This window comes from Odocoileus virginianus, chromosome 2 (assembly GCF_023699985.2).
Source record: "Odocoileus virginianus isolate 20LAN1187 ecotype Illinois chromosome 2, Ovbor_1.2, whole genome shotgun sequence".
Lineage (NCBI taxonomy): Eukaryota > Metazoa > Chordata > Mammalia > Artiodactyla > Cervidae > Odocoileus > Odocoileus virginianus.
The window spans coordinates 34,819,098-34,840,960 of record NC_069675.1 but is presented as its reverse complement, the minus strand read 5'-3'; the positions used below and the strand labels follow the sequence as shown (position 1 = coordinate 34,840,960).

Genomic DNA, 21,863 nt, shown 5'->3' with positions numbered 1-21,863 from the left:
GGAGCTGCACACAGAAAAGGAAAGAGTTACTACTCCACGGTGAGTAACCCTGTTTTCTCCTTATTTCACCTTCTGACTGTTTTCATTGATTTTTAAAAATTTGTGTGTCAGACATGGAAGTAGTTCTTAGGCTCCAAGTTCATTGTAAACCTGGTGGTATGTAAGATCCTCTTTACTTGGCAAACCGTTTGTTCACATGGTGGAGCAAGAGCCAGCTTTTCATTTGTGTTTATAGCATTGCCAGTGCCCAGGACTGAACAGGATAACAGAACCCAGAAATAGGTCAGTTGTCTGTTGTGAAACACTTGTTACCTTGAGGGGGAAAAAATGATCTGTTAGTGGCTTGGCTTTTATACCTTTTATGTTTGTTTTCATTTGGGAGGGGAGGGATTTGGGGAAGGGTAGGCTGTTCTTCCACCTACAGACAGGAAGAATTATTGTTTGCAGTTGTTCTGTGACAGTTCAGCTAGCCTTCATTTGCTTATTTGATTTGTATTGTATATTTTGTTTTTATGTTATTGGTCATTTCTTCTTTTCTCACCATCCTTTCTTTCCCACCAGTGATTATTTTCATAGTTCTACTCTAATCAGATCTAAAGATTGTCATTCTGTGGTACAAATAACATAGTTGTAGAAAGCTTTGTTTTTTAAGTGGTGCAAATATTAAACACATTTTGTTATAAATTAGGTGGCTTGGTGGTACTGTGTGGTTGCTGTGAACCTGATTTAACTTGATTATTATTGTATAGTTTATATTATTTATAATATGCTGTGTTGAAATTGTCAGAATTTTATTTTTATATTTCTGTTTGTAAAAATGAACCAATGAATGAGTAGAATGAATTTCACTTGAGATGGGGGAGTCATGGTGTTTGATTTAAATTATATGTATTGTTACTATAGTATTTAATCAGAATGCAGATCTCTAATTATTGATGGCACTTTAAGTCTACTTGGCAAAGATTATGTACATAACTAAAAGTTACAAGAGCAGTTTTAAGTATGGGAGAGTATAGCCCAGCACACATAGACTTAAATTGTAGTAGCCACAAAGAGATACGAGTCTTATTTCAGTAATGGAGAGAGGTTTCTTTTAGAAAATTCTTCTTTTAAAGAAAGATCAGAAGAACTATTTAATAAAAATATTTGTACTCAGAAACATTCAGTGTAAAAGGTGTCAATACAATCAGTTTAATTAATGTTAGATAAGAGATAAATTAAAGCTGAATCTTAGATAAATAAGCATAAAAGAAACGAGATGGATTAAAAACAAATAAAGCTGAAATATGTGTCTAAACAGATGCCTTCTATGCACTTGAGATGTGTAAGATGTGTTTTAATTCAGGTTTTAAAAGTAAAAACTGAAGCCTTTTTAATTTAAATAAGCTACTTAAATATATTTAAATCCCATACAGGTTGATATGTTTTTAAATAATTGTGTAATAAATGATAGTATTTTTAAAATTTTCTGATAAGGAAACAGTTCAGAGTGACATGTGGATTTTTACAATTAGCATCGGGACCCTTAGATGAGACTTGTTTTTAAATGTGGTTACAGTGTAATTGGCCGTAGTAGAGTCAGAAAGGCATATTAAAAAACCATTTCAGATTCCTAACTGATAGCCTTTTGTTTGCTTGTGTGTTTGATACAGTACAAAAATTTTCAGGATAGTTTATTTATAGAGATTGCTTTTAAAAAACTGATTTGTTAAGAGTAATTTTGTGACAATAATTAGAATGCATGCTTGATTCAATATTATGTGGTACTAGGTACGGGTTGGGCAAGGTACAGTTGTATTACGTTTGTTAGCAGCAAGGAGACCTGTGTTCTCCTGTGATAGCTTGTGACAAGTACTTCCCCTGCTCTGTGGGGGTGGGGATTAACAGTTTTCCACCTAATGCTTGAGCACAGCCTTTTCTCTTTCTTGGTGAAATCTGATTTCAGTAAAGATGTTGAACTCCCCTTGAAGTTCACTGTGAAAGAATCTGATCTTATTTTTTACTGACCTAGACTCTGTATGCATATATATTTTTCAATCATACACATTTTTACAGAATGTTCAAGTTTGCACGCTGTTGCCAGAAGTTGAAACTTTATGGAGTGAAAACAAGATTTTAAGAACAATTTGAACTTGAAATTTTCTGAAGAAATTCTCTGAAAAGCAAATTAACATTTTATGTTAAGAAATTACCATTCTTTGTTTATATTCTGTAGACTTGGTTTTGAAACTTGAAACAGTGCTGTTGCCGTCCTAGGCACTATATCATGGCAAGGAACATAGTTAAATAATCGGGTTTTAGTAATCTTAATGTTATTACCCATTTAGATAAATCCCAGAATCCTAGCAACCAGTTATTAGGATAGAGATAACTTAGTTCAACTTAAAAAATAAATACAGTATCGGCAGGGGGTGTTGATTTAAAAATAGTGTTTTTCTTCTTTACAAGTAGTAATTCATGAATTACGAGCAATAATTATAAAACCTCTATTTGTTACTATAAAGCCCTATATAGGATATGCTTATCTCATGTTTCCTTGGCAACTTGCTCCTTTCTTCCTTTTTCTTAGAAAGTGTTAAAAATCTTTGTTTATAAGAAGTTATTGAATTGAATCTCATATTTTGAAATAAAATGTTTTTCATTAAAGAAAATTTATATTTCAGATATAAAAATTCATATTCCCCAGTAGAATCTGTCCTTATGTACCTAAAATGTGACTTTGAATGTAGTATTTTTACATCTGAACATCTTCAGAAGTAGTGGTATTTTATTGGAGATGTTAGGAGAGATGACTTTAGCTGGTTATAAGAGAAAGAGTAATGATTATCTAAAGAAGCTTGTCTGCTATATATTTTACAGTAAAATTTGATGGTGATTTTTTTGGTGTTTATTTTAACCATTATTATAACATTGAAAGTTTACTTTTCCTTGTATAAATGTTTATCATCAGTCTTAAGCTTTTACACTTGTATATTGAATATCAGTGTTATGTTCATTTGGGCATTGAATCCCCCACAAAGTCATTACATTTAATTAATGTTTTTTTGAAGATGAATAATATTGTACTTATTGAAACAGACCATTAGTCTTCAGAAGGCTAGAGTAAAGAATTAAAGTGTTGAAGATGAGAGATCTGTGTTAAAGATGATCATCTAAACATTCTAGCAGTGACATTTTTCCCTTTAAACCTCCTTTTTGGTGTTGTTAATAAATACAGGCATTCTTGTCTTTATACAGGGTACCAAGTATGGTGTCCTTGGAAGAGACAAAGTTATATACTGGACTTGAATATGGTATGTGAATCCTAATCTGAGTAAATCTGTGTGGATTATTTTCATCAGTTACTCGACAAGGGTTAAGATGGGATAATTCTGTAGTTACAAATTTTCTAGTCTCTTTTATATGTAAAATGAATATTAATTACATAATATTATCTTCTCTTTTTCTGGAGAAAGTGGAGAATTATTATATAAACAATAGCCATTAAAGGATAGATGCTTTCTATGTGCAAAGGGAGACTTCCATATGTTGTAATGCTCATTTGTGGTTAGAATTGTTATTTTTTACTTGAGCCAAACTGTTATATATTCAATTTATGCAAAGCATTTTGCATTAATTTAATGTTCTGAATCTAACATTAATTAATTTAGCACACTTCCTTATTGCTGGATTAACATTGGAGTTCGTTGCATATATTAGTTAATTAGATGTAATTTATGTTTGTCTGATTTGGGTCACCACAACTAATTAAAGAATCTTATGCATTTTTGGTCCATAGTTAGTGACTAGAGCCTTTGAAATATTGGCAAAGACAGTTTTGTCTCCCTCCTCCTTGCCTGCCTAATAATAAAGGTTTATAAGCAGGTTCTTGTAACTGTGCAGGTTTTAAAAGATGCTCTGTATTGTGCCAAGCTACTAACCATCTATGATAAAGACAGACCCATTTTTAAAAAAATTTTTATTGAAGGTGTAGTTGCAATTAATTTACAATGTTGTATTAATTTGAAGTGTACAGCAAAGTGAATCTGTTACACATATGTGTCTACTTTTTTTAGATTCTTTTCCATATACAGACCCATATGTTTTCTTCCTGGATACATTATCTCTTCTTGACATAACTGTTAATATAAACTTCAAAGCTCTGGGCTGCATTCAGTGTGTGTAAAATGACTTTTCTCATTTTTTAAAAATAGATCTATCCAGAGAGAACTACCGAGAAACAATTGCTAGGGTCATAAGGAAACTTCTTAGTAAGTACATGCATGTATTTAACTAATTTCTTTTTACTAAGTATTTAGAAATTTTATAGCATATGTGCTTTTACTTAACGATTTAAAAATTATAAATAGTGAGAATATCAGGCAGTGGATTTTTTTTTTCCATTCCTTTCTAATATATCAGGAGTCCTATGGTAATTTAAGATATTTTAACAAAAATTCTTTTCCTCCTATTATAGATCACATACTTAATAATTCAGAAGATGATACCAAGTCCTTGTTTCTTATCATAAAGGTACAATTGTTATTTACACAGTTGCATGGTTATTAATATGACCAGATTTGATGTGACAACTCATAAATATAAAATTTGAAATTCTTTGGCACAGATTATTGGAGACCTTTTGCAGTTCCAAGGATCTCACAAGCATGAATTTGACTCTCGTTGGAAAAGTTTTAACCTAGTAAAGAAATCAATGGAAAATCGGGTCAGTATTTTCACCTACAACTCATAATTTATTTTAAAGGTATATAATATTGACAGAACCACCTAATTTAGCTTTGTTCAGCATACAGAGGAAGTTTCCCTGTAAATAAAAATAGTAGATTTTCAAATGCTATATCCTGGTATAATCAAAAGGATCCTGGAAATAAATATACTTTACTGAAACCTCTTCTGTCAATTTCTGTGCTAGTCTCTGAACTCTCAATGGCAATTTGGAGTATGATAACTTAACAACTGCATTCTCGCTATCGTAGAAGAACCTAAAGGGATGAAAAGTAGGAATTGCCCATAGGCATGAATATGAAGCATTGTGTTTTATTTCATCTTGATTTGTTCTTCAGGAGAGGTCAATATAAGATATCCTGGGAGCATGGAAGAAAGAATAACTTAAATCAGCCATTTGATGATCATAGCACTGTTCTTCATTGGGAGAGTGTTTTTGGAAATTGAGACTGTAAAGGTTTTACGAGTTCGTTGTTTAGGCATGGGGTGCTACATATTTTAAACAAAGAGATTGACATGGGAAAAGGCAGGGAGATGTACCAACATGGCATGCCTTAGGGAACAGTAGTTGTAGGTAAGAGTGGCAGGAGGTAAACTAGGTCAGTTCTAGTTTTGTTCCAAGAATGTGCTTCAGTTTTACATTCAGCAGTGGGGAAGTCATTAAAAGTTCTTAAGTAGATCTGATGTGAATATTGAAAGGATCAATATTCAATTCAGTGGATTTTAAAAAGCTCTGCCACTGCTGTAAGAATAAGCAGTAGGTAAACTAGCCTGGAAGTCAAGAGGCTTTAGTAATAGTTCAGATGGGAAAGCATAGCTTTCGCTAGGGTGGAGGTAAGGGGTTTTGAAAATGAAAGAATTGGCGGGGGCTTGATAGCCAATGAGATAAAGGTGTAAAAGAGGAATCTGGGTTCCAGACTTCTTCATTTAGTGACTGGGTAGAAGTTTGGGGGTAGGGGAAAACTTAAAAGATAATTTTTAAAAAAGTAAAAGATGTTATATTCTGTAGTAAACATACACAATTACCCAGAAAGGCTATTTATAAATGTAGTAGAGTCAGTAATTTTTCTTAGTGGGCTGGTGTTGTATTTATAGTATTAGTATTGTATTTGGCTGAATAAAAACCAGCTGCATTGGTCTCCCACACATGGATTTGTTAATACATCATCAGAAAAAATGGGTGTTGGATGAGCTATTTAAAGGGAATATCCCTACAATTAGCCATAAAATTAACTGAAATAATATATTTTTAAATATGTCTCATGATTTTTAGAATAAGTGAAACACCTCCACTACCCACAAGCCCTTCCTGTACCTTCTTTGAGCTAATTTTTTGTTAAGGGATTCAGAGGACCCCATTGTGAGGCATTCATGGAAGATGTTGAAGTGTTTGCTACTCTGTTTTTCAGCTCCATGGGAAAAAACAACATATCAGAGCACTATTGATTGACAGAGTAATGCTGCAGCATGAGGTAAATAGCTTTTTAAAATCAAGATACCTTTTGCGGGGAGGGGCATGCCTTGCATGCGGCTTGTGAGACCTTAGTTCGCCAGCTGGGGATTCAGCCTTAGCCACAGCAGTGAAAACCTAAAATCCTAACCACCAGGCCAGCAAGGAACTCGCCATGATGACATTTTTAAAATGACAGTTTTTCAGATACATATTTAATTATTGGTGTTATGTCATAATTAAATGAACTTTTACTAAAAACTTTGAGATTTGATTTACACTGGTCTCTTTGTAGCTGCGAACACTAACTGTTGAAGGTTGTGAATACAAAAAGATACATCAAGATATGATTAGAGATCTTCTTCGTTTATCTACAAGTTCATACAGTCAGGTAAGGCTAGTCCAAACACTCTGGGTGTGTCCCCCTCTTACCCAGTTTGTAACACTCAATCTAAAGTATCCCCATTTTGAGGAAGGGATAGTTAGGGGGTTTGGGAATGTCATGTACACATTGCTGTATTTAAAGTGGGTAACCAACAAGGACCTGCTGTAAAACACGTGGAACTCTGCGCAGTGTTACATGGCAGAATGGATGGGAGGGAAGTTTGGGGGGAAGTGGATACATGTACATGTATGGCTGAGTGCCTTCACTGTCTACCTGAAACTGTCACAACACTGTTAATCAGCTATACTCTGATACAAAATAAAAAGTTTTTTTAAAAAATTAAGTATCCCCATTTTAACAAGGGAATTTAAATAATTTATTAGCATCAAAAGTTTATGTTTTAAGTTACAAATATATTCAAATTAGTTTTGTTCTCTTTTTAAAATAACATTTATTTTTGCTGTTTATAATTGCTTCTCAAAATTTTTTTTAAAAAATATAACTAAACTATAACTAAAAATATAACTAAAGTAGATAATGCTGGTGTAGCTAGTGTAATGTTGATACCACTTAAATCATATGAATACCAGCCTATGAAAGCCATATAATTCTGTGGCATTATGCTCGAGTTTAGGAAGCTGATACCATGTGAACTGTGGGTGCATCCTTTTAGGTAGCATAGGACCAAAAATTTAGAAGAGATTTATGTACAGCCAATGAGTCTGTAAATTAGGAAACCAGTCTAACCCAGAGATTTTGCCTGAAGTATTATTTTTAAAAGTTTGAAAAATGTACTGTGTATTGCTTTTTACTATAATGAGCTGTTGTTCATTACTGTTTAGCTAGTTCATGAGTTATGAATTTATACTGAATCTTTCGTTTGGGTTCAAAACATGTGGCCTATACCTAAGGTTTGCATTAAAAAGTTTAAGTTGTTTTGTGTTTTGGAAAGTCTTTGATTTTCCTCATGTAGACACAAAAGACAGTCTGACTCTTCTCGTTAAGAAAAACTCAGAATAAAAAGTTTAATAGTCTGCTGATTATGTTATTGAACAATTGCATATCGGTTCCATTCAGTCTCTCTTTTACCAAAAATGATTGAACAAGTGTAACTTAAACTTTGGATGTAGTTGGTGGTAGTTTGCTTTCCTTCTGATAGATTATTATTTACTCATTTTTGTTATGTGCTTTGGTATATTTTTTCTGTTATTACTACAGCATGTAAATTACTACTGCTTTGTTTTAATCATTCATGTGGAATTTTTTTTGTAGTTTTTCTACCATTTAATAAACGTCTGTTCATAACTCTTTCTTTAGGTCAGAAATAAGGCCCAGCAAACATTTTTTGCTGCCTTGGGAGCATATAACTTCTGTTGCAGAGATATCATACCCTTGGTTTTGGGGTTCTTACGACCAGATAGACAAGATGTCACTCAACAGCAGTTCAAGGTACAGCGTTTTTGTTTTTACTACAGTATTTTTCAACTGTGGAGAAAAGTTGAAAGAATTTCACAGTAATGGGATTGCTGACCCCCAAGGCGGGTATCTAATTCAAGAGGGTTGTAGACAGTCTAACTCGTTGGGTGATATGTTGTTGAAAGCAGTTTAAATGGACAAAATCAGACAGGTCAAGTAAGATTAAAATTGGAAACTGTCTGTGAAGTCAGTAAAATCGAAATTACAGTGACCTTATAAGAACCATAAAGAGGATTAGAGTCCAAGGTGGTTAAGAAGCCAGATTGGAATTGTGAATGTTCAGGAAATAAAATGATTTGATCCTGATAGCTCTTTTTTATTAAAATGCACGCGTACTTAGTCACTCAGTCATGTCTGACTCTTTGTGACCTTATAGAGTGTAATCTGCTAGGCTCCTCTGTCCATGGGATTTCTCAGGCAAGAAAATTTAGAGTGGGTTGCCATTTCCTCCTCAAGGGAATCTTCCCAACTCAGGGATTGAACCTGCATCTCCAGTATATCCTGCATTGCAGGCAGAGTCTTTACTTGCTAAGCCTTTGAGGAAGTCCTCAGTAAAATAGGACACCTTAAAAAGAGGTATCTACTGTCATCAGAATCATTTTGTTTAATTGAACCCCTGTTTGTTGTTGTTCAGTTGCTCAGTTGTGTCTGACTGTGACCCCATGAACTGCAGCACGGCAGGCTTCCCTGTCCTTCACCATCTCCCAGAGCTTGCTCACTCTCATGTCCATTGAGTCAGTGATACCATCCAACCATCTTGTCCTCTGTCATCCCCTTCTTCTGTCTTCCATCTTTCCCAGCATCAGGGTCTTTTCTAATGAATCAACTCTACACATCAGGTGGCCAAAGTATTGGAGCTTCAGCTTTACCATCAGTCCTTCCAATGAATATTTAAGATTGATTTCCTTTAGAATTGACTGCTTTAATCTCCTTGCAGTCCAAGAAACTCTCAAGTGTCTTCTCCAATGCCACAGTTCAAAAGCATCAATTCTTTGGCACTCAGCCTTCTTTATGGTCCAACTCTCAGATCCATATATCACTACTGGAAAAACAATAGTTTTGACTATACAGACCTTACTAGTATTAATAAAAATTATGCAGTATAAGTAACCGAATTTTTATATAATTAGGGAGATACTTGGAAACCAGATTTAACTACTATTTTTTTAAGTACTCCAGACATTATACCCTAAAATGCAAAGAGTGGCAGATTTCACAGCCTCTATAAATGTAGTAGCAGAGAATTAGAATGGAAGCTAATATCCTTAAAAGCAAATCTTTACATTTCTATACTAATAGCCATTCCTTGAGCTAACCATCTGTTAAATGACTTAGAGAAAATATTATTGGATTGCACTTAAGTGTCAAGTTCAGATCTCTATAAAAGTAACATGTTAAATGTGTGAACCTGTTTTACTAACCAATACCAAGCATTTAAATAATCAATGTTGAGTAGATTTGAAAACAACATGTAGGTTTGTTGGCTACAACTAAACAGTGCCTTAGTTCTCATCTTCATTTTTTCCTGCAGGGTGCCTTGTATTGTCTCCTTGGAAATCACAGTGGTGTATGCTTGGCAAACCTTCATGATTGGGACTGTATTGTACAGACTTGGCCAGCAATTGTTTCTTCTGGGCTTAGCCAAGCAATGTCCCTGGAAAAGCCATCAATAGTGAGACTGTTTGATGATCTTGCAGAAAAGATTCATCGGCAGTATGAAACAATTGGCTTGGACTTCACAGTAAGCAAAATCATTTTTTAAATTCAAACATTAGTGCGCACACTGCTTTGTTAAAATGCTGTGATTTTTCTTGTCTCTTTTTCAGTAATCATTTTCTTGGCATTTGATTCTTTTTTTTTAAGCATTTGTTTTCTCTTCCCTTTTAATGCTTTAGTGATCATTACTGTAAATGGCAGGGTGAAGTAGAAAGTTGAAGCATGGCCAGGAGAGAACTGGGTGATTTTCTACCAAGAGGCCACAAAGTATATTACATTGTTGGCATTTGCCATTATTCCCTGTATGTCTATGGCCTCATTTTTCTGAAAGTTTGTTCTGTTTTAGGAGGTCAGTTTTACTAGTCAGAGTCACAGAAGATTGACTACAGGGTTCATAGTGAACCTGTATAGTGAAGATTTAAATTGGATGATTTGACAAATGAAAAAGTAAGTATCAGGTTCAGTAGAGCTAAGATGAGGATGCAGAGCCAGATTGTCATCTAAAAATTTTCAAATGCTTATTTACACACCCAACAGAATTGGGGATGGGTAAGAGATGTGAGTACAGTTGAATCCTCCTCTTTTCTGAAGTTATTTTGTTTTTCATCTATCCTCAGTTTTAAAAACCACTACTCTAAGTGTATACCTTTTTTGCAAAATATCCTCTTACTATTTGTAACTGTCAGATTATACTTTCTTTTTAAAAATTTTTTTTAAAACTTGAGATGTAATTCACATACAAAAACCTTCTTAACATAACAGTTGTGTGCTTATAATCACAATAGTCTTTTCTCAGGGTTGTACAACCATCAGTACTCAAATTCTGGAACATTATAATTACTCAAATAAAGAAACTTTATACCCAGTAATAGTTGCTTCCCATTTCCCCATATCCCTAGGCCCTGGAAACTACTGACTTGCTCTTTTTCTCTGTTAATTTGCCTATTATGGACATTATGTGTAAATGGAATTATACAATTTGTGGCCAATTATATCTGGCTTCTGTCACTTAGCATAATGTTGTCAAGATTTATCCACGGTATGTCCATACTTCATTTTCTTCGTGTCTTTTCTTTTTAATAAGATTCCAAAGTCATGTGTTGGAATAGCAGAATTACTTCAACAATCAAAAAACCCCTCTATCAATCAGACAGTGCTTAGCTCAGAAGAAATTAAAGAAGGACTTAAACGCCAACAAGAGAGGAATGTTGATGCCTTGAGGTAATTATTAATGCCTGCTTATCCAGACGTGTAACATTATAGACAGTAGGTTTTAAATATCTCAAATAGCGATGCACTGTAACTACCTAATGAAATTTACACATTGATACTGAAGAGATACCAAAATGTTAAGAGGTAGTTATTGTGAAGATCTGTCTGTTTGTCACTTTTAGCTATGAAGATAGAAAAACACCATCTTAAAATAATCACATCATGTGTTTTTTCCAACATGAATTGATTTTTCTTTTAGTATACATATTCCATTCATTAAATCTTAAATTTAAGTTCAGTATACTTATCTCATCATAGTTCTTATAGTAGTAACCTTTTGATCAAATTTATACGAATTTGTTATCATATTAGTAAATTGCTTTTAGATTTTTGGAACCAAAGTACTTCAGCAGTAACACTCAAGCAGGAGCTTTCCCAACTTTATTATTTTCTTTGCCTTATAAATGGACTCGTTAATTTTTTCCCCAGCATTTCTATATAAATAATAAACTTTATAGGCTACCTCATGTATACCTGGGTGTTGTGTAGGTAGACCACTCCTGATTACCACTCACAGATTTCCTTTTGAATGTCCACCCAAGAACAGTTCAATTGCTCAGTGTACCTAACACTACGTTTTTTTTCTCTCTACTTTTTCTCTCTTTTCTCATTTTCTTTTCGGCGTCACCTGTCTGCTTACTTCACTCTGGCTTGTTTTTCATCAGACCCTTTATAGTCTGGTAATGAGGACGGTGAATTTGGCGGGAGTTTGAATTTATATTACATTTTTGATACTCATCTTAGCATTGTATTAAAATAGTAGCTCACCTGAATTTCTTTCTTTTTTTTTTTAAGGAACTATGAAAATTTGGTTAACACTTTGCTAGATGGTGTGGAGCAGAGAAATTTGTAAGTGCAAAAAAAAGTATTTTTTTAATTCCCAACGCTTTTATCTTCAATGTTATAGGGGGTTTCTACCCTGAAGACCATGAATGACTGTCAGTGTGTTTTCTGATTTTTTTCCCACTCTCCCCTTTTCAGGCCCTGGAAATTTGAGCATATAGGCATTGGGCTTTTGTCTCTGCTCTTGAGAGATGACAGAGTGTTGCCTCTTCGTGCCATACGTTTTTTTGTTGAGAATCTCAACCATGATGCAATTGTAGTTCGAAAGGTAGATATTTTATTTTAGCTATAATCTTGTGTTTGAGAATTTTTACATGTTGAAGTATATTAATTTGAAGTCTACCTCTCTTGGATCAGAGATGCTAATAATTCATCCAACAAATACATGAAGGGGTGTTCTCAGGAGCTGTGAATTTCAACACTGGGGATATAGCAGGAAGCATGTTCATAGGTTATTGGAAAGCCTGACTTTGAAAAATTAACCACAGGTATATTATAACATGTTACAGGAAGGTAAAGGTGTCTGAGGGATACAGATTTTTGGTTTTACTTGAAAACCATCTGAGGCAGGTGACCTGGCATTGGGAAAAGATCCCTAGGAAGAAATATCTAGGCTGAGATAGGACGAATGAGCAGGAATTGGCTTAACAAAGAAAGGATACAGGTTGTTTAGGCAGAGCCTCGCATGAGTGAGGGTTCAACAGTAAGAACTGCAAGCGACTCAGCCCAAATCAGAGTTAGCACTCACGTGACTGTACCGTCATATGTCAGTGGGTGAGATATTTCTCTGCTTTTGAGAGAAAAGGTAGCAACCCTTTGAGAGATGTAAAATGTACCTTACCTGCTTCTTTTCTAGATGGCAATCTCAGCTGTTGCTGGTATTCTTAAGCAGCTAAAAAGAACCCACAAAAAACTGACTGTCAGTCCCTATGAAATCAGTAAGTATTACCAAGATGAATCGTGCTTCTCAGTCAGACTTGGAAAGCTTCTTTGAAATGTATAAATTACAGTTCTTGATCCAAATATTTTTCTGTACCAAGTATAGAAGTATAGTTTGTTTTTTTTTTTTTTTTTTTTTTTTTACTTAAAAAAAGATATTTGTTTGGCTGTGCCAGAACTTAGTTGTAGCATGCAAGTTCTTTGTTTTAGCATGCTAAATGTTCAGTTGCAGCCTGCAAACTCTTAGTTGTGATATGTAGGATCTAGTTCCCTGACCAGGGATCGAACCCAGACTCCATCCATTGGGAGTACAGAGTCTTAGCCACTGGAGCCAGGGAAAGCCCCTAGGAAGATTTTAATTCTAAGTATGAAATAATATTATAAAGGGAAAACAATTGACCTAGTAAAAACTAGTGATAACAATATTTATAAAAACAGGTGACTCTTTATGTCTTTATAATATGTAAAATGTGTACCTTTTACACACTCTGGATACATGTTATCTACTTCTTATTTATCTCACCAATTAAGCGGTTAGACAAGTTATTTCCCAAACTGTGTTTCAAAGACTTAAATATCTTTACCATTAATTCATCAATAAATGTTTAGGGGCAAAGTTAATTTGATTTTGGAAGGAGAAATATTTTTGGGGGGCTGTACCTTATGCTTAGTTCTGGGATCTTAGTTCTGCAACCAGTAATCGAACCCAGGCAGTGAGCATGCCAGATCCTAACCAAATTTATCATTTGACTATCAATTTTTTTTTTTTAAATCTCTGGTGACTCCTGAGATATTCTAACAGCTGTCTTCAGTTTTCCTTCCCACCCCATTTTAGGAGGGGAGTTTAGCTATGCACCAACATCTTTATTTTGGAACAGAGAGAGAGAATGTCAAAGTGTACACATGGTGAAATGTAAAAATTGAAGGCATCTGGTTGAGGAATACATAGGAATTCTTTGAGCTTTGTAATTAATTCAACCTAGTTGAATTAATCAAACCTAACAAAATTAACTTTTTTAATTTTGGTAAAAGAAATGAAGTATGGATCAGACTTAATTTTTTTTTTCCCCTCAGATAACTATCCCAGCACCATTTAGTAGATGATAAGCCCATTTTTCCTCTTCTGATTTGAAATACTTCTTACGTATGTGTTTTTTTGCTTGAGTGAATTTTCATAGAATCTTGTTTTGAAGATAAAGTCACACTAGCACTATGGATTGGCTATTGAGAATAATTATTGCATAGATATTTTGAAGTTCATCAAATGTAATTGTCTTTTCCTTAGGTGGATATCCTAAACCCACCCAGATTGTTGCTGGTGATAGGCCTGATAATCACTGGTTGCATTATGATAGCAAAAGCATACCAAGAACTAAGAAAGAATGGGAGTCAAGTTGCTTTGTGGAAAAAACTCACTGGGGATACTACACCTGGCCACAGTAAGTTGCAGCTTGCCAAGCACCTTATTATTGAACAGCTCATCTTCGATAGCGTTTGTTTTGTCGTCTGGATTTCTCCGGACGTTCTGAGGCAGTGAAGCATAGGTGCTTTGTCACCACAGGTGACTTCTTCTTTTCTTTGTTCTTGCCGGTCCGTGCTGTGCCTCATCCTCCTATTTTCTTGTCTTTCTGCTGAAACCCTTACCCTTCCTTAGTCCTACCGTTACACTTCTAAGGAGTCTGTTAATAGTTGCTCTGAATTATATTCCTGCCTGTTAAAAAAATACTACACCTGCCCCAAGAAACACTTCTTTATCTCTTATTTACCCTAGTAATCTATGTCATTAGGATGTGCAACCTGTTGGGGTTTTTTTGTATTTTTTTCAATTAATTTATTTCAATTGGAGGCTAATTACTTTACAGTATTGTAATGGTTTTTACCATACATTGACATGAATCAGCCATGGGTGTACATCTGTTCCCCATCCTGAACCCCCCTCCCACCTCCCTCCCCATCCCATCCCTCAAGGTCATCCCAATGCACCAGCCCTGAGCACCCTGTCTCAGGCATTGAACCTCAACTGGTGATCTCTTTCACATATGAAAATATGCATGTTTCAGTGCTATTCTCTGAAATCATCCCACCCTCACTTTCTCCCACAGAGTCCAAAAGACTGTTCAATACATCTGTGTCTCTTTTGCTGTCTCGCATATAAGGTCATTGTCACCATCTTTCTAAATTCCATATATATGCATTAATATACTGTATTGGTGTTTTTCTTTCTGACTTGCTTCACTCTGTATAATAGCCTCCAGTTTCATCCACCTCATTAGAACTGATTCAAATGTACTCTTTTTAATGGCTGAGTAATACTCCATTGTGTATATGTACCACAACTTTCTTATCCATTCGTCTGACGGTGGACATCTCATGCTTTTTATCCATGAAGCTCTAATGTTGTTTTCTATCTATGTGTGTTACCAATACAAACTCTTACTGTGTAGGAATATGGTTGTTTATGCTGGTGTAGAAGAGCAGCCTAAGCTTGGCAGAAGCAGGGAGGATTTGACAGAGGTAAGCATCTAATTTCACCATTTGTGAACACTTACCTGGTTCACATGTGTCTTGCTTTTGGCTATTGATTTATTAGAACTTGGTTCATGTTTTGCTCCCCCCAGTTTGCGTCCTGCAGTGTAGTACAGTAAATACTGGGAAATGTACACTCCCTTTCTCCCCCTGCCACAACCCTCCGCCCTTCTCTCAGGACCAGCTGACACGAGGCTTATGTCTCTAAGTCACTCTCAAGTTAAACTGCCTAATTAGCACTCACTTAGATACTGACTTTTAGTTTTTTATTGCATATACATGGTGGATAATCCGTAAATAGTTGTTTGTAGATTTAGGTTGGAACCTCTCAGTCTTCATAGAACTTCTTTATCATTTTGAAGAATTTTGAGTTTATGTCTTCCTCAGTACATTTATGCTGTAGCTTCTGTTTTCTAATTCTGAACAAAGTTTACTTTTAACTTAAGGTAGTTTATAAATATGGAGATAATTTTGAATAAATTTAAATCCCTGAATGTTCTCTTTTTTTTTTTCAATTTTATAGGCAGAACAGATTATATTTGATCATTTTTCTGATCCTAAGTTTGTCGAACAGTTAATTACCTTTCTATCTTTAGAAGACAGAAAAGGAAAAGATAAATTTAATCCTCGACGTTTTTGCCTCTTTAAGGTAACTGTTATTTATATACCCTTTTCATGAAGCTTAGTGATTCTCAGTTTGTAGGTTTGTGAGTTTGAAAGTATTTGATCAAAGTTTGAGTTTAGTCATCTGTTACCTTTATTAGAATTACTTTGGAAGTAATGCCTGTCATATTCATCTTGGCTTAAGGTTTAGGACTCAGAAAACCAGGCTTTTTAGTGTTTATCTCTAGTATTTATAATTAGCAGTGGAGGTAAAACACCAAAACCCACAAGACTGTGTGTATTTCATGTTTGTTTGATTTTTCTTGAGGTGTGTGTGATTTTTGTAAGATCAGAAAGATTATTAAGTTTTATTTCATTGATTATATTTTAATGTGATGTGGCAAATGACAAGTGGTTTTACCATTTTAACTTACATTGTTAAAGCAGTTAAGTTCTAAGGTGAGAACATGGATTATTTTAAGCACAGTAGTAATATAGTAAACAAAAATGAGCATGTTATAATGGAGATGTAGTCATTTGAGTACTGAAGAACTTTTTCTTTATTTGCATAGGGTATATTCAGAAATTTTGATGATGCCTTCCTGCCAGTTCTGAAGCCCCATTTAGAACGTTTGGTTGCAGATTCACATGAGAGCACCCAGCGATGTGTTGCAGAAATTATAGCTGGCTTAATCAGAGGCTCTAAGCATTGGACATTTGAAAAGGTGATGTAATTTGTAGAGCACATTTCTTCTTAAAGCTGCATTATCCATTTGTGTAGCAATTCCCAACGCATTGGGTATTAACACCTGGATCAGTCCCCTCACCCTCCTCTGCCCCTCTGCCCCTGTTCAAGTGCCACCTTGGGGCCGGCAGTCCTCCAGAGGGACCGAGGCAGCAGGTGGTCGGACGGGTGTCTGATGGGGGTGGTGATGGGAACAGCAGTGGGGCGGCCAGTGGTCCTGTGTCCTTAGCTCATCTCCATGAGGTCAGCCTGTGGTGCCCATGTGCTCCAAAATGGACAGCAGATTATGTGTTTGTCAAAACATTTTCACTGCTGCACCGAGGAGACACTGATCTTTAAAAACAAAAAAATTATATTAGCACCTGAAAGATGAAATGGTTGACTCCATATTGCTTTTCTTCCCTGATAGCTCAGTTAGTAAAGAATCTGCCTGCAATGTGGGAGACCTGGGTTCGATCACTGGGTTGGGAAGATCCCCTGGAGAAGGGAACGGCTACCCACTCCAGTATTCTGGCCTGGAGAATTCCATGGACTGTATAGTCCAAGTGGTCACAAAGAGTCAGACACGACTGAGCAACTTTGACTTTTGACTCTTTATTGCTTTAGAGTATAGGTTACAAAGTCGTGTTCTGTAGGTGGCATTGAATATCTTTTAAAATTTGAATTATTTTCCCTCCAGGTATGTCATGCAAAAAGAACTTTAGTTTTTCTTGAAAAATAGGAAGCTCTTGGAATCCTGGTCCCATGTTGCTGCACTGTATGAGTTGGCTGGGTCTGTGCATGAGCTTCTCCTTCATGAGGCATTCTCGAGCTCCTCCTTAAATCTTTTCTCTTAGCCTCTGTGCTTCTTTACTCATTAGGTCTTGTAGATAGTTTTGAATTTGACAGTCTTGTTTTGAGTATCCCTCTTTTGAATTTTAAGATTAAGTTTTACATATCCACCTCAAGGTTAGTTTCTTTCTTGGCAAAATGCACTAGACTGAAAATAACCTGGTAAAATGTCCAGAATGCCTGAAAACATTCATACTTAATTACATGTAGGAGGTTTATGAACACTTTTTAATATATTAATATATTATTTTATACATATTCAAATCGTGTATTAAATAAAATAATTTGTTAGTTTGTAATATTGCCATTTTCCTGCTTGCATATCATGAAACAGTTTTATGTAAACATGTTAATACGTAGCCTTGTCATCCTTTCTCTGTCATTTTTGAGTTACCTCAATCCCAGAATACAGCCCCTTTCCTTTTTACTTCTTTAGAATATAGCTTGTTTTTCTTTTTATTTTCAGTGTCTGATGCTAAACTGGAAATTTTATCCCAAACCATCTCTTCCCATTTGTCTTACTTAACGTAAATCCTTTTGACTAAAGTAGGGTCCATGGACCTGTACCTTGGTCATCACTTGGGAGTTCATTAGAAAAGTAGGATCTCAAGACCCATCTTGATCTAATGAATCAGAATCTGCATTTTGTCAAGGAGATTTGTGCTGTCACTAAACTATGAGAAGCAGTTCAGTGTTCAGACCCATATTTTCACTGCCTGTGTAACTGGAACACATTTTTAAATGCTATTTATAGTAACCCAAAACTTGGAATATAAAGATGATACTTTCAGGTAATACTAAATTGTATTGAAATGTCATTGGTTCCTGTATTGGGAATCAATCCTGTGACCGTAAGCATGCGAAATACAGAGATGATTAAGGTTTTATTTCAGCTCAGTGTACTGTGTTATTCAGACATTTGAATAGAGAACTTCTCAATAGTAGGAGAGATTTTGTAAGGAACCATATAAGTTGTCTCTTCTGATTTTTTTTTTTTTTTTTTTTGCGAGGGGGGGGTGGGAGTAGAGGGGAGGAAATTGCCGTATTACCTGGCCATGTTTTCATGTATCATGATACCTTCTTCGATTCTTTGGGTCTTTTAAGAAATAAAGGAAAGATCAGTTTGTATATTTGTATGTGTGGGTTTGCAGGAACAGATAGTTGAAGGAACGTGTTCTGAGTATATTAACTTTTATGTTTTATTTGAGTAGGTGGAGCAGCTTTGGGAACTTCTTTGTCCTCTGCTTCGAACAGCATTGTCCAACATTACAGTAGAAACTTACAACGACTGGGGGACTTGTATAGCAACATCCTGTGTAAGTTTTCCTCTTCATTTTTGTGTCTCACTAATGATTTATTCAAACTCTTTCATACCCTATCTCAAAATGTATAAAATCTCATATCTCTTGATCCTGAAATTTTGTCCTCTTACATAACTGGAGAGATGGTTCTGTTTAGCCTTTTAAACAAGCCTTGAGTGATAACTCTTAAGTGATAATTATACCTTTTCTGCCATGGTAATTACATTTTTAGATTAAATGACTAGCCAAATCATATACCTAGAAATGTCACTTATATATAGTAAAAGCCAGATGATACGAGGTTATAGGTGTCATTTTTGACACCAAAAACGTGCCGAGCAGTTACACTTTGACTTAAAACAGTCTGATTAGCTGACAGTTTTCTCACTGTTGCTTTTCTTGACGTCAGCTACATTTGGATTTGACTCACCTGTAAGTTTTAATTTGATTTTTTTCCTCGAGACTTAGGTTTGTTTATATTTTTAAAGTAAGGATGTCTGATTTATTTGCAAAATTATATGGCAGTTGATTTGCAGTTAATTATATAGCAATTAATTTGCAGAATTTAATTGCTACTTTATGTTTTCAACACAGGAAAGCAGAGATCCCCGGAAACTTCATTGGCTTTTTGAACTGCTGTTGGAATCACCACTGAGTGGTGAAGGAGGATCCTTTGTAGATGCATGGTAAATAAGAAGGAAGCTGAGGAGGTTAACAAAAGATAACATCTTTGTTCTTGATGTAGAATGGAAGTGAAGTTCTACACCTCTAACGGCTACATATCCTAACCCTGTTCTTCTGGGAGATGACCATAGTCCATTTACATACAACCTATGATGCTAAGTAGAGTTACTTCTTACTTGAGAACAAGTAGGAGAAATGAAGGCAACCTGAGCAGTTCAAACATAAAGTAGGTCCAGCCTACTCTACTGTTAACATCTTTTCTTATCAGGACTGCTCTTTTGTACCATTATGATATTACTAACTTCCTTATCACATGATCTAATTTTTTACTCTTTCCTATTAGGAAAGAAGATAGTAATCCTTTTAAGGAAAAATATAATTGGGCGTAAGGAGCTGTAAAACAAATTACTGAACAAGAGAAGGAAATCTAGATAATCCTGTTAATAAGAAAAATAATTTATTATTAATATTAATTAGTAAGGAAACTTCTAATGCTTAGTGATTAACTCAATGAGTATTCTAAAGTCATCATTTCTTTTGACTGTATAGTAGTAGAGATGAAATGGGATACAGAGAAAATGATGTAGAAAAAAATAATAAAATCTTCCTAAAGATGTTGTTATAAACTGTCAGCTTGAAAATGAAACAATTTTAGGTAGAATACAGACTGTCAGCATGTAAAGGCAGAACTTCCCTTGTGTTCCAGTGTTAAGACCCTGCCCTTCCACTGAAGGGGCATGGGTTTGATTCCTGGCTGGGGAACTAAAATCCCACATGCCACAGAGTTGGGGAGCGGGAGACAGGTAAAGGTGGAGAGGGGCACTAACCCAGCTCTCATTTCTTTTGATTTTTAGTCGACTCTATGTCCTCCAAGGCGGCCTTGCCCAGCAAGAGTGGAGAGTGCCTGAGTTACTGCATAGACTACTGAAGTACTTGGAGCCTAAACTCACCCAGGTTTACAAAAATGTCAGGGAAAGAATAGGGAGGTGGGTATTATTTTCCCTGTGGTATGGCATACCTCTTGAGTTCTTTTTATTAAATTTTGGTGTCTAATAATACATACTGTTTATGTTACTGTTGAGTTTTGTGATATAAGATTTTGTTTTATATTGTGCTGTGGGACCTTAGATGAGAGGCTCTGAATGGAAGGAGACCACAGTTCGATTCCTGGGTTGGAAAGATCCCCTGGAGAAGGAATGGCAATCCACTTCAGTATTCTTGCTTGGAGAATTCCATGGACAGAAGAGCCTGCGGGCTACAGTCCATGGGGTCCCAAAGAGTCCGACTTGACTGAGCAACTACACTTACACTTTCTGAATGTAAAATAGGATGGTATTGTGCTCACAAGCAAGTGGGGAGTGGTTGCCACACTGCAATTTTTGATACCTCAGAGTTGTAGGCACAGGAGCAAGCCCCTCTCCAGGAAGTGTCCTGGGCAGATTTACTTTGGTTGGGTCATACTTTTGAACCTTCATTTTATCTGTAATGTGGGATCTGTTCTTACCATATGTATTTTATTTTACAGTGTGCTGACCTATATATTCATGATAGATGTTTCTTTGCCAAACACTGCACCAACAGCATCACCTCGTGTCCCTGAGTTTACTGCTCGAATTCTAGAGAAGTTGAAACCCCTCATGGATGTAGATGAAGAAATTCAGAACCATGTTATGGAAGAAAATGGAATTGGTGAAGAAGATGAACGAACCCAGGGCATTAAACTCTTAAAAACTAGTGAGTGGCTCAAATTAGTAGAAACTTGCTTTAAAAACAGATATTATCCTATTGACTTTTTTCTCTTTTTTAAAATTATTATGGTAAAATGTACATAATATAAAATGTACAGTTGAGTGGCATCAAATACTTTACATTATTGTACAGCTGTCACTTTCACCCATCTTTGTACTCTTTTCATCTTGCAAAACTGAAACTCTGTACCCACTGAACAATAGCTCCTCATTCTCCCCTCCCTCAGCCTCTGACGATCTTCATTCTACTTTCTGTCTCTATAATATGCCTATTCTAGGTATCTCATGTAAGGAGAATTATAAAATATTTGTCCTTTTATGTCTGGCTTTTTTCACTTTGTGTAATGTTTTCAGTGTTTATCTATTCATAGACATTTAGGTTATTTATACCTTTTGGCTATTGTGAATAGTATTTCTATGAATGTTAATGTAAAGTTACATTTGAGTCTCTGCTTTCAGGTCTTTTGGGTATTGAAAGCAGAATTGCTATACCATAGGGTAATTCTGTGTTTAATTTTTTGAGGAGCCACCAAGGTATTTTCCACAGTGGCCTCACCATTTTATATTCCAACCAGCAGTGCAGAAAGATTTCAACTTTTTCACATTTTGGCCAACACTT

At 35.4% G+C, this 21,863-nt stretch overlaps 1 protein-coding gene across 2 annotated transcripts in view; it reads left to right on the top strand.

Annotated features, from left to right (window-relative positions):
* The window catches only part of PSME4 (proteasome activator subunit 4), a 93,620-nt gene that overhangs the window by 56,224 nt on the left and 15,533 nt on the right, over positions 1 to 21,863 (top strand). For both annotated transcript variants that reach the window (XM_020876624.2, XM_070478357.1), the window contains 20 exons: positions 3,238 to 3,293; positions 4,194 to 4,250; positions 4,457 to 4,512; positions 4,607 to 4,705; positions 6,135 to 6,197; positions 6,471 to 6,566; positions 7,878 to 8,009; positions 9,568 to 9,777; positions 10,837 to 10,973; positions 11,820 to 11,873; positions 12,006 to 12,135; positions 12,724 to 12,805; positions 14,092 to 14,245; positions 15,251 to 15,320; positions 15,856 to 15,981; positions 16,508 to 16,660; positions 18,723 to 18,827; positions 19,407 to 19,498; positions 20,351 to 20,482; positions 21,022 to 21,230. In XM_020876624.2, the coding sequence (XP_020732283.1) occupies positions 3,238 to 3,293; positions 4,194 to 4,250; positions 4,457 to 4,512; positions 4,607 to 4,705; positions 6,135 to 6,197; positions 6,471 to 6,566; positions 7,878 to 8,009; positions 9,568 to 9,777; positions 10,837 to 10,973; positions 11,820 to 11,873; positions 12,006 to 12,135; positions 12,724 to 12,805; positions 14,092 to 14,245; positions 15,251 to 15,320; positions 15,856 to 15,981; positions 16,508 to 16,660; positions 18,723 to 18,827; positions 19,407 to 19,498; positions 20,351 to 20,482; positions 21,022 to 21,230 (2,213 nt within the window). The remainder of the gene's footprint in view (positions 1 to 3,237; positions 3,294 to 4,193; positions 4,251 to 4,456; positions 4,513 to 4,606; positions 4,706 to 6,134; positions 6,198 to 6,470; positions 6,567 to 7,877; positions 8,010 to 9,567; positions 9,778 to 10,836; positions 10,974 to 11,819; positions 11,874 to 12,005; positions 12,136 to 12,723; positions 12,806 to 14,091; positions 14,246 to 15,250; positions 15,321 to 15,855; positions 15,982 to 16,507; positions 16,661 to 18,722; positions 18,828 to 19,406; positions 19,499 to 20,350; positions 20,483 to 21,021; positions 21,231 to 21,863) is intronic.